General features: G+C 31.3%; 2 protein-coding genes and 1 non-coding gene across 4 annotated transcripts; all 3 read right to left on the minus strand.

The window, feature by feature from the left end:
• Positions 1–6,065: 6,065 nt before the first annotated feature.
• Positions 6,066–6,604, minus strand: LOC100787944 (uncharacterized). Its single transcript, XM_006606214.4, has one exon. The coding sequence runs from the start codon at positions 6,467–6,469 to the stop codon at positions 6,329–6,331; it is 141 nt and encodes a 46-aa protein (XP_006606277.1). The 5' UTR covers positions 6,470–6,604; the 3' UTR covers positions 6,066–6,328.
• Positions 6,605–13,431: 6,827 nt separating this feature from the next.
• TRNAD-GUC (transfer RNA aspartic acid (anticodon GUC)) lies at positions 13,432–13,503 on the minus strand. The gene has a single exon. It is a non-coding gene; the product is annotated as a tRNA-Asp (tRNA).
• A 1,287-nt stretch (positions 13,504–14,790) lies between these two features.
• On the minus strand, positions 14,791–16,819 carry LOC100788481 (30S ribosomal protein S16-like). Of its 2 annotated transcripts, XM_041013052.1 has the most exons (5): positions 16,613–16,819; positions 16,366–16,411; positions 15,878–16,026; positions 15,723–15,795; positions 14,791–15,041 (listed from the first exon to the last, which is right to left on the minus strand). In XM_041013052.1, the coding sequence occupies exons 1-4, from the start codon at positions 16,743–16,745 to the stop codon at positions 15,752–15,754; spliced, it is 372 nt and encodes a 123-aa protein (XP_040868986.1). In that variant the 5' UTR covers positions 16,746–16,819; the 3' UTR covers positions 14,791–15,041; positions 15,723–15,751. The 2 variants fall into 2 exon arrangements, with proteins under 2 accessions (XP_040868986.1, NP_001348030.1); NM_001361101.1 differs by lacking the exon at positions 14,791–15,041 and having other exon boundaries at positions 15,488–15,795; positions 16,613–16,791.
• Between the last annotated feature and the right edge of the window lie 2,357 nt (positions 16,820–19,176).

Here is a 19,176-nt window from a genome sequence, read left to right on the forward strand (position 1 = left end):
GAGACAATCCAAATCATAATGAAACTATGTCTCTCATTCTAGTGCAATCTTTCACGAGGCAACATAAACCGGCCATGGTCAGTTCATAGTGTTCAAAATATCTGGCTATTGGACCAAAGACAATGCTAGCTGTGATGTTATTCACAGACAAATGATCTAGCTTAGACAACGACCAGCTACAAAATTAAACTTGTTTTTGGTTCAGTTCATTGGGGAAGATAAGTCAATCCAATCATATTACTTTCTTTGGAATTTATGGTGCAAAAATACTTTTTCTTCCCATATTGCACAACAGCTCTAACGTCCGAATACGCTTGTTGGACAAAAGGAACAGCAATGCGTTAGTGTTTTTTTTTTTATAATGGCTTTGTCACCAATTGCAAACATTGCATCATATATCTTGGCTATGACCTATGGACTTATAAATCTTGGTCTTAATGTGAACATTAAGGTGGATTTTGCTATCGATCCCGAACATTTGGAAGAAAATATCTACAAGATCAATATTTTATATCAACTTCTAAAGCAATGTCTCAAGATTCTAATAAACTTCCTTTATCTAATCACATACTATTCATGATTCTTGGGTATTTTATTGTTATTGTGTCAGGCAATAGTTGCAGGGAATGTCATTCCGTTAGGGGTCTGACTCATCAACACCATGCAAAATTGTTGGTGTCTTCTTTAACAGCATCTAATCTAATTTATGTTGACGAATTAACCGAGAACACGTATATTCTAAACTGGTAAGACACCACACTTTTTGTTACACATTTTTTCTCTCCCTCCCTGCTTTCAGGGGAAACAATGAATTGAATGAAGCACGGGTTTTTAATCTAAAGACACTTTTATTTGGGTACTTTAAGATGCATATTTGAAAATCATGTGCAAAAATATGTTTAAGATCAAAGTATTTTTTATAAAAGAATCAAGATTCTTGTTTTTGTTTTTATTTTATTTTTATTCATTAGATTGCATTAGAATGTGTCGCAATAATTTTAATTGTAAACCAAGCATACACGTAGTCATTAATATATTAGTTTATATATTGACAAAATGAGTGCAACATTCATTCACTTGTGGAATGATGCTAATAGTTGTTATAAAAGGGGTAAGAGAGAAATGTAAAATGAGTAGAGGGGGATGTATCAAAAATGGAAACGAAACGAGAGGGGACCAAGACAAGGTATGACTGGAAAAGAATCAAAAGGACGTGGTGGGGCTTTAGGATAAGGGAGGCGCACGTGGGTGCCCTAAGCCTGCAATTTGGCCACACCATTCTCTCTCCCCGGTCTATGTCATCCACAGACACAACACAACACTTTGACTCATCATATTTGTTAGTTTTCATTGTTTCTCATTGTGTTCTTCAAGTTAATATAAGCAATATATTTTTTGTATTCATAATGTAAGTTTTTTATACTCATGTTTTTATAGTCGAATATTAATATTTGGATTGAGATAAAATAGGAGACAGAAAAGGAGTAGATTTTTAAGCTGTTTAAGTTAAAAGTAAGAATTGAGCTCTCTCTTTACTTATTTGATCGGCTAAAAAGGAAAGCATAAATAGAATAATATAATTAGGGTGTGTTTGAGTAAAGAACTTAATTAAGTGTATCAAATACATGCTTGTTCTATAAATACTTAGTTGTTTTTATAAATGAATATGAAATAGGGTTAATTGTTTTTGTAAAAACTATAACATGTTTTCATAAGTTATGTTTACTGATATTCAAAACAATTTATGATCATATCACATGCTATTTTTATTTATTATAAGTGTTTTTACCTCGAGTTCATTGTATCATTAGGCTCGTCATATTTGAGACATTGTCTATTTTGACTTGCATGAGTCTTTATAATTTTGTCTTTAAAAGGTATTTTGATGGGTTAATTAAGAGATGAGGAGGTTTATAATTTACCATTGACTTTGATTCCTAAGCTATGTGAGACATTTTTTATGTACTAGTGCAGTAGTCTCTATCAAAGCTAAGGGATTAGAAGGCCTTTATGTCTCGTGTGTGTGGCTTGGGCCTTCTACCCGATGTCTGATGTTCTAATCTCAAGTTTATTGCATTGATAGACACATAATCTTTGAAATATTAAGTGTCTTTTTAAGGAAAAAAATTGTGATGATCGCACAAATGTCAAAATGGACAATATCTTTGATATGATAACCTTAATAATGCAACAAATTTAAGGTCGGAATATTAATGTCAGAAAAAAGAACTAGGTCACACACCTAAGCTACAAGGTCCTTTATCCCCTTGGCCTCAACAAGGAAAATTATTTCAGTATATAAAAAGTCTTACGCCGCTTAAGAATCAAAACTAAAGGTTATTTTAAAATATTATTCTCTCTTAACCTCCAGAGTATTTTCTAAGGACAAAACCATAAGATCCATGGGAGCTAAGGTGAACAAATCTTTAAATGCAAAGAGTCTAACAATGCAACAAATTCAAGATCGAAACAATAAGAAAATTATCTTTCATTTTCACTCTCAACGACTACATTCAATCTATTACAATTTAATTTTTTATATTGTAGTTTGAACCTACAATATTGGATTAAGTTCATTTCTTTGGATCAAAACCCTTTGTCCTAAATTAATATTCCTAATTTCTTTAATAATATCTAATTTAATTAAACAATAAGACTAAATAATTACTTAAAATTTTCACTACTAAATTCACCTAGTAGATTTTTTTAAAAAATGAATCGTATCCCGATAAAGCAAATTAAATAGAATTAAATTTTTCCAGAAATATAATGTATTCAAAATTATTTTTTATTTCAATCTTTAAAAGCTATAGATCTCATATATTTTTAAACTTTAATAGGAAAAACTAAAAATTTCTGTTTTTTTTTTATCAAATATAGTGATTAAAAATAACTAAGAGTTAAAATAAAACATATAATATTTTATAAACTAAATATATATCATAATAGTAAAAAGCAATTAAAATCAATTCTTCAAGTGTCACGTGTGCATTCATTCATGTCTGGATCTAATAAAACCCACCGACAAAAGCCTGCATCCCTATCATTATTTTGTTTAAGTAATAAATCGACAATTTAGTTTTTAAATCATTTTTCATTATTAGTTTAATATTTAAATTTAATCACTGTATAAGTCAGTCCGTACATTAGTGAATTGTATCTAACTCAATCTTTTTTACATTTCAATTTTAAAAAATGACATAGTTGATATTTTTTTTTTTGTAGAGTGACATAATTGATATAAGTTCTATATATTCAACAACTATTTTTTTTTACAAAATTAAATTAATAAAGCTATATCACAAGGGAAAAATAATTTTGCAAATTAAATTTCTAATTCAATTACCGGTACACTTGGAGCCAATTTATTTACATAGACTTTAATTTTGTGGAACGTTTTTTTTAACACAATCATCTGAATATACAGTGAAAAATTTATACAAGAATATAAAAGTCCTTTCACTTTCGGGCTGTCTCTATTTATTTGGGTCCTATTGTTTTTAGAACTATATTAACCCTTATTTCTTTATAACATAATTTTTAGATACTAATACTTTTATATAGCTTCAATAGTTCACATCATACACATTTATTGATATGTATTCATTCATTTATCTTTTGTGTTGATAAATCTTTGTTTTTTCTTTTGGTCAGTATTGATCATCCTTAAGCTGACAAAAGAATTAGGGGCATTAGTTACAGATGTAGGCCCCTTCATCTGGATACGTGGCACACGTGAAAGTGGGCTGGAAGCCAATAATTCAGTAAGGCCCACTACACTTATAGATTTGACAATAAACTCAAGCTTTTTGGTGCTTGGTTTAGCTAAAACTGCGGTGTCTAGTAGTGTTTTAAACACTTTTTTTCTGACCAAAAAAAAAAGAAAATAAGAACACTTCTTTTTCTTTTTTACCTTCTTCCTTCTGGACAAAAAGAAAACACTTCTTTTCCTTTGAGACAGAAAAAAAAAACACTTATTTTTCTTATATTTACAAGTAGACTAAGCCGAATGAATTGAAAACTAATAAATTTCCATTTAAAGACTTAATATAATGTTGTTACGTTGAAGACAAGAGAATAATTACACTTCCAATTTCATCAAAATGGGAGAACAAGACGATTCATGTCAACCTTCCTTCTTGTTAGTGCACACCAACCAAAGGTCTTTGTCTTAACTATTAGTTGAACTCAATTCATGTTTCCCAATAGTATCTAACCATCATAAGTCGGTTGCTTTATTTGCTTTTAGAAAGAGGCTAAATCATTAAATACATTAATTAAATAACATGCACTTTTCAAGTTAACAAAAAATATTATTAGTAAACAATTTTTTTTTGTGATGGTTAAAAAAAACATATTTAAATCTTAAAGATTTAAACATGAAATTCAAACTATTTGATAAACAATTATGTGTCAATTAATTCATGAGTTAGTTGACAACATGCATATTAATATTAATATGCTACTTAAATTTGAAATTTTATGCTAGTTAAATTTGAAATTTTAAAATAAGTTAGGTATACTTTAAAAGCTTGTAATTAAGTCTCTAAACTTATAAAACACTTTTAACTAATCTTTGAATTAAAATTCTTTTCGATTAGACAAAACATTTCTTATCTTCATTAAGATACCGACACCTATTTAAAAAGTCTTAAACAACAGTTGAAGGATCAAATCACTTGTTTGATTATCCATTAAATTTCTGATTTTTTTTTTTAAAAACAAGTTCTTATATACCCAATTAAAAATAATTTATAAATTTAAGAATTAAATTAAAAAATTTAATATATAAAAAACTTATTTTCAAATTCTCAAATAATTCAAGAACTAACATATCAATTTAACTTTAAAAAAGAACTCTGTCACTCTGAGTTTAAGCTGCAAACACTTTATAGATGCCGTTCTTTTGGGTAGAAGATAAAAAAGGTAGATTCCAAAAGCCATTCATATAAAATGTAACAACTATGCTAACAGTTTCAATTTTAGAATCGTCAACACAATCTCCACTTCAAATGATTAACGGGCCTACATCAAGCGCCTAATTATTGATGCCCCTTGCTGTTAACTTAATCTTACACATAAAACATCTTTTTTGTTTCTTAAGCTCTTTTTTTCGTTAATATTTAATTTTGATCCACTAATTATTGTTCTCCAGGTAATCTTAATCAATACCTTTGTCGTAATTTTATATCAAAAAGTCTATATGTCGGGTCTACTTTGTTTTATCTTTTACGTACATTACTATTTTCTGTTAAATCATTCAGTTGAAAGGCAATTCATTCATAAGCCAAAACTTGTGTAGTTGAGTCTAGACTAGTTTTAAGTTTAACAAATTAGATCTTAGCCTTGACACAACTTTTGAAAAATAAAAAATTAATTTATCATTTGTACAACTACTGCAGTTCAGTGAAATTGTAGAAAGAAGCATTCAAAGAATTCAAATATATAATCAAGATTGTAATTAACTCTTATTTCTCTTGAATATTCCCAGCAATCTAAGAAAACACACCATGTTAGAAGATTCTTTCCCGGTTTCCATATCTGTGGGAAGGTATGTGCTTGAAATTAAGCAACATAAGAACATGGCAAAATAAAGCCTCTTGTCATGAAATTTTTAAGAAAAATCCTGAAGACCACCTGAAATTCAGTTAAGAAAGGGATTTTTGGGGACTAAAACTCCTTAACTAGAACCACTCTTCAAATTTACCATCACTGATGAGTATGCTCATAAAAGATCAAAATACCGCATCTATGCTTAAGATACAAATTTTGTTCTAGATTCTGAATATGCACAAGCTGTTAACGAAGTAACTTATTTATATACTTTATTTTTTAAAAATATATTTCCCCATGAATCCAACCGGTGTTGAGAGAGGGAGGGAACAGGAGAGATGAAAAACAAAATAAGAAGCAAGCAATCAATTACCTTGGAGGACATGAGCATGATCCAAATCAACCAGTAACAGCAAAGAAAGAAAAGAAAGGATAAATCAAAGGAAAGCTAAAGAATAAATTAAATAGAATTAATAGGGAAATAGACTTTGAATATATGATAAAAATTGGAATTGTTATAAATAATTCACTGTTATTTCTGATGTACATAAAGCCAAGCCATATATGTATTTATAAGGCCAGCAATCCATACAAAAAATTGTTGCATCTCTCCCACAATAAACCAGCCGTCAGCTATATACACTCCACCATATGAATCAAAGGAAGGAAGAAGAAAAGAATAAAACAAAGGAAGAGAAGATAACCAAATCTTGTTCCATAGTGATGGAAGCAAGCTTTGGATTTCAACTTTGAAGGCCTCAACTAGTACTACTAGCTAGTCATGCCAGCAGAGGAGCATGACCACACACCTTCTTATTATGTAAAGCCTTGCCCTTTGCTCCCTAAGGGCTCCTCCAAGCCCTCTGCTTGAAAGCCTTCTCTTTGAGCCTCCCATGCTAGGACTACCCATCTTCATTTTTCAAGAGTTAGTAATTATTGGGTTTTCTTATCTTCTTTTTTTAAGCTTTGTTGGGCTTAAGCTTGAAGCTTTGAATTGAAGTTGTGTTGTGAGTGAGTTTGTTTACTGAGGTATTGGGGGGTTCTTATAGAAGTTGAAGAGTTGTGCTCCTATCTCACATTGGTCTAGTAAAGAGGCACCGATGGGGGCATGTAAGGGCGTGCAGTGCCTCCAAACCCACCAGACAAACAGAAATTGGGCCCCACCCCTCACCATTTGGGAATCCTTACCCTAATAACCGGGAATTGATTAAAAAGAAAAAAAGAAAAAGAAGCCACAAACAATTCGGCTAGGCCTCTCTTTCTTGCATTGCTATGTCACACTCTATAATCCTATGTGTAGGCACCACCCACCAACATAATGGGGTCTCCCACTTCAAAACTATGTGGTAGCATTTTATCTTAGTTTATAAGCTGCCCTTAATATGTGCATGACGGAAGAGTTTATGGTTGCCCATCAGGACAAAACTCAAAAAGCCTTCTTCATAACAACAACCATTAGAAAAGTTTTAGATTAGATCATAATGGACTATCTTATTACTACCTTGACTTGATCTAAAAAAGGTGCACATAATTAGGGCCCCAGCTATCGTTTTCAACATCAAATTTTACATTTCCACGGGTAAAAAAATGCTTATCATGCTTATCCAATGGCGCAGAATTTAGAAATAATTGAACCTCTTGGGTGATCACTCAAGAAACAGAAACTGGTGAACCTAACCTCATCCTAACGAATGGCATAATTAGTTTGGGTTTTTATGAATTCTGAGTTTGGGTCAAATTCAAATCTATAAAATCAGCTTGTATGGTGAGACCTTATAGTCACTGTCAAATTTTCACCATCTTCCGTTACATCAAAGATCGGACATCTCAAGCATGTTTGTCAAAATCAATTTAAATTTTTTTACATTGAAGGCAAAGCAGTACAAAAGTACTTCTAATTTTTCCTAGTGTGACCGTGATTTTAGATTCCTTACCACCAATTGAAACACACTAGAAAACTTCAATTTCACTGGTTTGAAGTAAATATTTATTAATAAATTATAATAGCACAGATGAAGACATGCTCGATAGATGGTTTGGAACCAAAATAAAAATCAGTTAGTTAGAAGATTTAAAAATTTGGCCTCTCTTTTAATCACATACGCTAATTTAATTATTTGGCCTCTCTTAGGAATTATTAGATAGGAGATTTTGTTGAGCTTAGTTTAAAATGTGTAGGCAAAAGCTGCATGATGGATATCCAATCCAACTGAATATCAGAATACGTTACAGGGCTCTGACAGCTTTAGAGGAGACAGCAAGAATATAGAAGCAGTAATGAGATATTTGCATGAGCAATGGATTTGAATCACAAGATTCGTACACATGATGATAGGCCAGAAATTTTCTGCCCCTTCTCAGTGTATTTTTTGTTTCTCCTTACATGAAATCCAAAATAAATACCAGTTGGTATCTCTTGCCGATTTGCCCCGGAAAAGGATATTTATAAGTTAAAGTAGCTTTTGCATAGGCATGAAATTTTTTTAATGTAATGAATCAAAAGGAAGAAAAGTTATTTCTTCCAATGCAGCATCATAGAGGCCAAAGAAAAGTAGCCAAGGACGTGAGTTTCAAACTTTTGACTAAGATTCCATATGAGGGGACACGAGATTTTATTTAAGTGTGATTAAAAACCAGTTAAGTGAATGACTAAATTATTAAACTATGATAATCCACTTGCTCTACCTCGTGCTCTCCCCAAACCACTTAAGATGCCAACCTTTTTCCAATTCTCTGTTATTTTTTTTATTCTTTCTTTTCTTCAGTTTTCATGCAATTTTAAGCACTTGATATTGAATTATTCGCTTGTCAGGAATTTGTTGCTTCCACCAGCTTCTTCTGTCCTGAGTACTCAACCCGTTTCATCGAGCAAGCGTGGGTTTAGATTATTTTGTCCAGTTTCATACCTTTTTATCTAGATAAACTTTATATTTATCTAAGGTATTAATAAATTTAATTGTATTATAACTTAGTCATTGGAAAAAGGTTAATAAATTTAAACGTGAACTTTAAATTTTGGGTTATAAATTTAATTGTATTATAACTTATCTTTACTTATTTAACATTTATGCCTAGCATTTTTTAAAAGTTATAGGATGTATTGATTTTGAAATTAGAACTAATAGTTATATTATTTAGTTTAAAATATTTATCGTGTAAAACGGGGCGTGGAAAGTTCATGTTTTATGTTTTTCTTGCACGAGTGCACGACCTACTTATGAAAAAGTTTGGTTTAATTGCGTTTACTTCTATTTATTCAAATTTTCAAAATTTTGTCTACCATCTTCTTTGCAAATTTGATCCTGTTACTTTAATTGTCTAATTTTGGTCTATCGATTGATTTACTACCCAAAATTTAAAGAAAGTGCTGATGTGATAACGCAATAGATGTGTTGACACGAGTGCTATGTTAATATTTCATTAAACATCTGATGTTAAGTTAACATATGAATCAAAATTATATACTTAAAATAGAGAGGGATTAAATTTTAGGAAATAATAGGAAATAAAATTCACAAAATTAAAAAAGTAGGAAACTAAAAGTGCACCAAAAAAATTTGTTTAAAGAGAGTCAGAATCCATTCTGCTAATCTTTTGGTTTAATAGCACTTTGTATCCTCCTAGGATAGTCAATTTACAATTTTAATCCTCGTGATTTGATTTTAGTTCATTTGTTACCTTGTCATCTAATACTTAAATGAGTTAAATGAGATGTCAAGGAGTTGAAACACTAACATGACCAATACACATGAGTTCTAATTGTACCATCTTACAAACACACAAGCTTTATGTGTATCGTCACGTTAGTACATAGCCTCCACAATAACATTTTTGTTAAGTATTAGATGACAAATTATCATGTGAACTAAAATCATGCAATTTTAGAAATATGGGATCAAGAAAAGAAATTGAAAATAAGAGGATAAAAATTATAAATTGATCATGTTAGGAAAACTAAAGTGTAATTAAGTCTAATCTTTATTTATTAAAAAAATCTTTAATTAACACAAAAAAAGTCACTTGGTCATAATAGTTTGACTCCTCTGACATAAGAAATGATAAAATAGATACGACTATCAATAATCAATTTCTAAACATATCCATAATTTATTAATGTACTCATAATAATATTAGCGATTGATTTTCTTACTAACAACTGTGATTACTTATTTTAGTACTTTATAAAATAAATTTCTCACTTTAGAAGAAGTGGATCCCGATACATCTAATTGCCAAGTTTATTTAATTATAATATTGAGTAGCTCTTTAATTTCCTTTTCTTTTTAGTCCCTATTTACAGAAAACTGAAATGAATGCCCTATATATTGTGACAACTCATTGTATAGAAATGATTTATCAAACTTTTTATGAGAAAGTAGGTATATGTTTGATCTGATCATGTTTCTTTCTTCCTCTCGCGTTTTGATCAATAACTACAGAATTTACTTATCACTTGTTCCACCTAATAAACTACTATTTTATTCCCGCATTAATTTTGCTTCATATTTCAATTTAGTCTTTAAATTTTAGAATAATTTGTTCTTTCTTTTCTCAGTCATGTTGCTTTGATACAAAATTCCTCTTAATCTTGAAGTTTCGCACAAATCTCCGTTAACACCGTACAGAAAGTTTATCTGATCCTATCTCAGAGACTTGTAAATCTTCATGTCATATCACAAATTTCGTATGTTCATCGGCACAAGTTTAAGTAGAAATAAAATATATAATTTTAGCAAACTACAATTGACAGAGGGGCTCATAATCCTCCTAATTTTATTTGCATCAATTCAATTCTTGTATTTCACCACCAGGTATAAGGTCTTCACTTTCATCAAGAGTTAACACAGCAAACTTTTTTGTCTAATTTTTTCCTCTGACATATAATAAACTTAAGCAACTTTCACTGCACAAAATTGTTGAGACTCAATGGGCATCACTTTGCTTAAATGTCATAAGGAATCCAAACCAAATTGTGTTAGTTTAATTTAATTGGAACTGAGACCATTGAAGTAACCTTACTTGCATATTGAATAGTGACCCTTTCTAGGTAACTTCAGCTTTTAAGAAAAATGATTATTTGTAAACATTTAAATGTGCTTATTGGACCCTCATAATGGAAATATAAAACTTTGAAATCCAATTTATTATATTCATTTGAGCCATCGGTGCACTATTTGTTAATTGAAAGCGTGAGACAAAGTGAAACTGTGGGAACTTAACAGCATTAGAGACAAAGTGAAACTGTGGGAACTTAACAGCATTAGAGACAGAGGTGGTAACATTAATGTCTGAAATGCTCTGTGATCAAAGTGGTCCAACCACAGTATATATTGAAACTTAAAAAAAAAAAATTGGTCGGTTGTACTGAACAAAGGAGGTCAGAGTTACACGTGAAGTTCTCGTGATTCACAATACCATTGCCTGCGGTATAATCAACATATATAGTAATTTAATAGTCACATGTACTTTCAGAGCCTTTAAGCCTCAACCCCATTTCCATTCCTCTTCTTTCATGCTTGTTTCGTACGGCACAAACTCACCACATGTTTCTTCAGTACAACAATAGTGAAGGATTTTCGTTTTGATCAATTTTGATTTGGTTAGGGAGTTTCTGCTGTCCCCTCTTATCAGCATATCACAAATGGGAATGTAATTTTCTTTACACAAAGCTTCTTTTAGAGTAATGATAAATGATAAATCTACACCCCAAAATGAGGTGGACTGGGGTGGAAAGAAGAAAAAGATAAGAATAAAGTAAAAAAAAAGTAATAGATGTGATAAGTAGTCACTGATACTATAGAAAAGGTAAAGATAAGAAGAAAATGGGATAAGAATAAAATAGAAGAAAAAATAAGTACTATTATATTAAGTATTTTTCCATCTTTTATGATGACATCAGACATTGTGGTTTACTAGTTGAGTAATATAAGTACAGCTTCCTTTGTGTACGGACACAATACTATAGCACATTAAGTGTCTGTTGCCAACTGCTAATTTACTATGTGCACAGCAAGGTTCATAGCTGGTTATGTAACAATGACAGATCTATTGACTCTGTTACCAAGATGCATATGCAACTTTAGAATTCAAGCCACAGCTAATTCATGAGGATTCTTACACACATATTGAGATTGACAATTTGTGAGTTTTACTTTAGTTACACATATAATTTAGTTGATCTATTTGCTTTAGCAAAGTTTTGTTTTGGCCATTTATAAATAACTGTTGTCTCAGATCTAGTGATAGGTGTGTTACCTCAACTATTCAGAAAATTTTGAATTCAATTATGTAATGCAATTATTATCCCGTAATTTGAGGAGAAAGAGTACGAGGAGGGACTAAATTATGCAACAATTCATGATTATTAAAGTGCTCAACTTTTGAAAATCCAGAGTTGGATCATATCTTTAAGTAAAATGGTCATCCATTGAAAAAACTCTAGTAGAAGTTACCATAATTCGCTCAGTCAAGTACAAATGAAATAACTCAAACAAGAAATATAAAAGAGAGGAGAAGTTGCAAGGTCTTTTCGTGCCCTCTAAAGTCTAAAGGCTACAATGAGTTTTTATTCATGATGGGATAACAGCTGGCCAAAAGGAACGTAAAAAAAGTGTCATTCAAAGATAATGTCATGTTTTTTATCACGATTTCCATCATCCAACACCTTCTCAACAAAATATATTATAAAAAGAAGGTTTACACGTGCGGTCAAAAGATTCTCCCCTTACATCTCTATCATACTTGGCTTGTTTTTTCTTTTCAAATTAAAAGCCGTTCTATCTCATCAACATAATTAACTTTGATATCTAAAATATAGACAAAGTTCTCACGTGTACAATAATTATTTAGTATTTACAATGCATTCCTCCGTGGGGATCCATCTGCTCCACAAAAACTTTTTTCTGCATTGGTTGAGGTGCACATCCATGGATAGTCTCATTCAAGGTTCTTATATAATTTCTCTCTGAAGTCTAAAAATGTCAGTTGGGGAGCTCAGAAGCAATTTTACTCAAAACAACTAGTTCTTCTTTTTCTACATTTTGTGTCTCGGAATCCAGGAATTAACGTGCATTAAAATTCTCAAGAACAGGTTTCCAACTTTTGTCCAAACATAGCCTAATAACTGAATAGAGCATTTTTCTCTGCAATATCATTCTTGTTCTTGGCTCAATTTTCTACAAAATAAAAAGAAAAGAACTTATCACCTAGGTGATAAATGTGCTGAAAAATATAAGTGATTTCAGAACAAAGAACTTTTGTCTGTGCTTAATCCAGGGAATGCCTACAATTAAGAAAATGACATAGTAATTCACGAACTCTTTGAAACCCCAGCTTGATCAATCATAGAATATACAGGATTGATAAATCACTAGTCCAGAAATGCAGCAAAATTAAAAGTATTCTAGGGCAACCCTGAATTAATCTACCAAAGTGTAAATACTATTGCCTATATAAGAATGTTGGAGAAGACTAAGTAACTATGGTCTCTAGTTTAGTTTCTATTTGTTAGTTACCCAGACTTAAGTATCTGTATAGAATTCATTGGAAGTTAGCATGATTACAGGTAGCAGTTAAGACGTGTATAAGCTAGGGATAGCTTTCATTCCAATTTTTAAGGGTAAAACTTTTACATGCAGTCTTCTTGTTGAGATGGCCTATTTTACATTATTACTTCATACTTCATTATACCCTAAAAAAAAAGTCTATTCAGAAAAAATGAAAACGCAGTTTGCCCGGGATCGAACGCAGGACAACCACGTGATAAGCGGGAATGTTTAGCACTATATTACAACAACCTTAATAAAAACATAACTCATTAGTTAATTCAACTATAAAAATAGTACTGAAAACCCTATTCTGAAAAACAAAAAAGTAAAACGCCGTTGCCGGGGATCGAACCCGGGTCACCCGCGTGACAGGCGGGAATACTCACCACTATACTACAACGACTTTTTTATTAAAATGATTCATCATGTCATTAACATCAAATAAAATTAATGTAAAAGTTAATAAAAATGAAAATCATGTGATGGTAACAAGTAACCTTGTTTAATTGAAAAAAACATCACAAGAACGGATAGAAAAACAAAGCTTAGTATTAATAAAATATTGTTTTTAATGTATTTATTTATTTATTTATTAGAATTTATGTTAATCTCACTTTTTATTTGATGGATTTCATATATTTCAATTAACTAATTAAAATAGTTTAGTAGGAAATATATTTTCAATATTTCCAGTTGAAAAAAAATAATAGACATAATACCATACGGTATTTTGGATTTATAAAGTCCCGTTTTATGTCATCCAGATTTAACAAATGTTAATTCTTAGTAATAACCAAGAACTATAATAAACTGTTATACTATTTGATAGATATCGTAAAAAAAAATTTGACATGTCATCATTCCACTTACCTAAATACAATTCTATCATTTCAACGGATACAGAAAATTGAGTAATGGTGACAAAATAAATCTCTTATATTACATGAAAAAATGTTTATTAATATTTATAAATATTATTTTAAAGGTCATATTTAACATAATTTTGAATTGATTGATAATGTAAAAATATTTAATGTATGAAAATTAAACTCAAATAAAAAAATGAAGCTTACTCAAAACTTAATACTTTAATAATGTTAAAAAAATAAATTAAACAAGATCCATGTACTCTCTCATATAGGTTCGTCCATACTGAAATAATATTTTTATCAAATAGCCAAGAAGATCACATACTTCACTAGGAATAGTAAATTTTCATCACCAATGCACTCACTAGTCGCAATTGAACTTGGGTTCTGCTTAAAAGCCATGCACATATTAACATCTTGAGTGTTAGTGTGTTACCCTTTACCATTATAGGTGTTATGCACTCAGACAAATGCCTATAGCTTTATTCTGCAAGGCTTTAGCAGAAGTTTCCCTCTTTAAAGTGTAAGAGGAAGAGCTCTTGGCATTGATTTAGATGTTCAACATTGGAAACCATACTTGTTAGGGAGAAAATTTTCACGAAGATCTGTCTCAGCTATCAAGAGTGGCAAGATGTCTCTGCTATCCTCTTTATAGTAAGCATATAGTTGCGGAAGTTTTTCATTGACTGTTTTTAATCAACAGATATTTTTACAGACACTGTTTGGGTAAGTTTCTCTAGAAGTAGAGAAGCTTACCCAAACAGGCCCTATAACATGGACACTGCACAAACAAATCCTAGACTCATACAGGAAAGAACAAATTATAGAATCCTGTTAGTTTTACTCGAAACATAGGCTCATTTCATTTGTGGTTTTAAGACAGGAGATGCCTAATTTCTATGACACTTGGACTGGATTAATGTGTAAACCACTATTCTGAAGATCCAGTGATTCCATATTTTTAGATGAAGCATGGCAACTGCACGGCTTCAGGACATGATAAACGCTCCTTACATCAAACCCTCTACTCTAGCAAACTGAACAAGAACTCCAATGGAAAATAAAGGATGACCTGAACAAGTACTCATCAAAGTTATAAGAATCAACAAACAATGCAATATATGTAACAATATTACTAATTCTGAAGAAAAACCAAAGTGACATCCGATGCATAGTCCATACAAAGTCAAAACAAACAATAGAAAAAAGTGCAGAAAAAATTGCTCAATATGAACCTCCCCCATACCTTCGCATAGCGAAGAGCCTCTAGGCAATAGGGTACGAAGTTTTTTTTATGAACCTTGAAGCATCATTCCTTGTCAAAACTCAAAACTTAAAGGGCAGAAGCTAAGTCTCCAGTGTGTGGGTGGGCAGTGGCTGAAACTCGAATTTTGAACAAGGTGCTATTCATTTATAATTATAAAATATTTACATGCTTATCAAAAATCTTCTGAGACAATTATTTTCGTCATTTCTTTTTATAACAAACACACACATAAGCAAACAGGAAAATATTTCAAAATAAATTGTCAGAATCAAGAAAAATTGCATAAGCATAAAAACCAACTGGTGTGTTGACAACAATGTCAGAAATGCATACATAAGCCAAAATCAAATGAAGCTACTTTTGCTACTGTGATAACATCTTCCCAGGAAACAAATCTAACCAGTTTCTAGACAGCAAGATAACCTATCAATTTGTTTCTAGGTGGTATTGAACAGGGTGCAAAAAATTGATCACAACACCACCCACCTTCTCCAAATGTATGGTAGCTATTCTCTTCAAACTTGTAGGCCAATAGAAAATATAGCTTCTGGAGATACACCTAGAATAAAGGGTAAAAGAAATAAGAGAAAGAAATCCAAGAATAACACAGAAATAGTTTTAAGGAGGAGAGTCCAGTTCACCATTGTGATCAGCATTGGTTGGTTGGTCTTGGTTGAGGAAATGTCCATTTAGAGCAGCAACAGGGAATTGATGAGATTGTCCTAAACCTGCTCGAAACAGAAGATGCTCAACAGGCTCTGAAGGCTTAGCTCCGACAGAAAGCCAATACCTAAAGAACACAAGGAGAATCAATTGCTATAAAAAAAAAAAAAAAGAAAAAAAAAGGAGATGTCTGTCCTAGTTTCCTATTAAATTCATCAATGCAACCAGAAACATTTGACATAGGTAATTTAATCCCAATCTTTGAATTAAAGAAATATATGAAAACTTGTAGCTAAACATTTGGAGCTACAGTTACTTTGGTGGGGGCAATAAGATCTATGCTTGTTGTATTTTAGTATTTCACATTTGTTTCATGAACTCTACAAGAATTAAGACATGTTAACAATCACGGCAAGGGCAAAGTAACAATTTTTTTCCCCTCTTGGTATACGAGGAAATTACTTACTTGACTCTTTCCAGTTTGAGACTCATTCTTTTCTCATCATCCTTGCCTGTTGCAGAAAAAATAATTAGTACCAACCCGAACCATCTTTCTCATTCCTAACTGCTAACAAATACACACTACATTTGCAGCCGCTTTTCCTATTGCATGACTGTATTAAAAGCAATGGTTTAATTGTTATTTAGAATCATAAGATTTTGTAAATGTTTCCTTTGAACAACAAGTTAAGGAGGATAAGACAATACATAACCTGCGACGGGATTGTAGAAACCTAAAACTTCAAGTTGCTTGCCATCTCTTGTTGTTTTGCTATCAGTAACAACCACGCGATAGAATGGGTGGTTCCTGCACCCGAGCCTTGCCAATCGAATCTTCACCACCATTTTTTATACCTTCTGCACTCAAACATTCACCACAATACAAAGAGTTTGGGGTGAAAAAGAAGGAACAAAAATGAGATAAGAGTGAGTGGAGGGAAGGATCAGGATGTTAAGGGGATTGCTATTGGCACTCCAAAATTGCTATTGGCACTATCCATGTGGGTGTCTTTTTGTGATATTTCCAAATAGTCACTTGGCATGAAACAAAACAAAAATATGTTTCTATTGTGCAAATGGGGATGAAAAAATTAACAACGGAATCGTGATTCCAAAGTTATACAAGTATATTGTGACACCCTCTACTCCACATGTAAATGTACAAATGATAAAAAGAATATAAATGTGAATTAATTATAAGTTTTAAAACACATTTAAATATAAACATTTTAAAAATGGTAAAGGTTCACATTTGCTTGTCAAACATCATAATAGAATTTGTCCAAATAAATAATAAAATCATCTCGACTTAAAACAAGGTTGTCTAAATAAATGAAAAACATAAAACAACTATATCGTTCATGGAACTAGTGAAATAAAAATCTCATGCCCCAATGTCACATCTATCAAAGCATTTTCCTGAGAAAGGATAGGTCTCTCCATCTCCAACATGGAACTCCTCATATGTTGGCTCACTTGAAACAAAATGACATTCAGCCCAAACACAAACATATACCGGGAATGAATTATCACATTCATATATAATAAAACACTAGAGCATGCAAAACATATAAATATATAGAGTTGAATGTACACAAACACCACCACTTCACAAAATCACACACAAGTATTCACACTCATTCAAGTTCACACGCTCTAGAAAACAATATCGAATTCTCAATCGTTAACTCAATGAAAGTCAAACACAAGTGTTATGCAACAAATATACTAGACTCAAACCTACATGCAATGTGGTACCATTTTCGGTAGAAAATCTCGTCGGACACTTAGGAGTACATGACAAGAAAGGCCTCACAATGGGTCAACCAGATCATTCTCATTAAGTGAAATCATAAGGAGACTAGTTAGGGTTACTATGTTTTACGAGAATGTTCCAACCATGTGAGATTGGCGCATGCTTAAAGGAACACTCAAACCGAGTGTATTTACTCCCAAGACTTAGAGGAGCCAATCAAAGCCTCTCCCTCTTGATTCAGGTTCAACCTAAAAAATATTTTAATACACAGACTCTACCTATGAACTATAAATACACATAATTAATCAGTTGTTTTCAAAATCTCAATTAATCATTTTAACTTTTCGTGCCTCAAGTGATTAAACTTGTTAGGTTCCCACAGTAGAGCACATCACAAAACTTGTCGCGCATTAACTCATCACCCTTAAAGGATTTTACAATTATGCGATTGTACGATTCATAACTCACAACTCAATACATACAACATCTCAATACACATGTATCTCACAATTCACCACATAATTAATTTATCATTTACACACAATCTCAATCACAATTTGATGATCTCAATATAACAATTTATCACGTCTCATGAATCATATACATATCACACAATAGTATATTTACATCACACAAAACATGCATATATTAAATCGAACCATATTATTCTCAATTAAAAATGGTCTCTACAACAATTAAATTGAAGTGTAGCAAAAGTAATTATTATTGAGAAATAATTTTATAAATTTATTTAATTTATTATTATTATTATTTTTATTTACTTCATAAACATGCACATACAAATCAACAAATCAAATTAGGGACAGATCAAAATACAAGACAAGTAATTCTTAATTGAACAAAACCACGAAGCACATGACTTACAAATTTATCAAGAATAATAGTAAAGTTCATAATGGTTGTAGCACTCGGCATGATATATTATGCAAACAAATCCAGTCAATTAGAAATTATACAATTTCTTTAATTGAATTTTTAATTAACATAAAAAGGAAAATAAATAATTACTTATAACAAGAATTAATAGAGCAACAAACAACCTACTTCTTCCTTATGATGAACCCCTCCTTGAATTTTATCAATTCATGCTAATTAAAAAGAAAATCAATTTCTATGGTTCACACTCAACACAAGAATATATCAATTTCACATTGGGACATCAATTGATCCGTCAAACACAATTAATTCGCAATTAAAAGCATAAGAACATAATTAAATTTCATAAAACAACCCAAAATAATCCAAAATTGATCTTGTAGGGATCTTTATACATATTCATTCTAATCCCCAAGTATAAATAATTCATTTCTTATCTCAATGTAGTCGCTTAAGCATCCTCCGTTAACAATGATGACATTTTTGGTGCTCAACTCCGCCTCCAGTTACTTTGTTAGGATTATTGGGCGTTACAGAAAAAGAACATCAAAGCATGATAAAACAGAAACTACCTTTTAAATTGTGGGATTAGGAACATAGTCAGATGATAAAAGAGTTGCAAAA

This window comes from Glycine max, chromosome 20 (genome assembly GCF_000004515.6).
Source record: "Glycine max cultivar Williams 82 chromosome 20, Glycine_max_v4.0, whole genome shotgun sequence".
In the NCBI taxonomy this organism is placed as follows: Eukaryota; Viridiplantae; Streptophyta; class Magnoliopsida; order Fabales; family Fabaceae; genus Glycine; species Glycine max.

Excerpts from the sequence above, each read along its gene's own strand:
- LOC100787944 (XM_006606214.4), bottom strand. The coding sequence starts at position 6,469 with ATGAAGATGGGTAGTCCTAGCATGGGAGGCTCAAAGAGAAGGCTTTCA.
- LOC100788481 (XM_041013052.1), bottom strand. The coding sequence starts at position 16,745 with ATGGTGGTGAAGATTCGATTGGCAAGGCTCGGGTGCAGGAACCACCCA. Across the intron at positions 16,412-16,612 it reads TTTCTACAATCCCGTCGCAG|GCAAGGATGATGAGAAAAGA; the intron begins GTTATGTATTGT and ends TTTCTGCAACAG. Across the intron at positions 16,027-16,365 it reads CTCAAACTGGAAAGAGTCAA|GTATTGGCTTTCTGTCGGAG; the intron begins GTAAGTAATTTC and ends TGTGTTCTTTAG.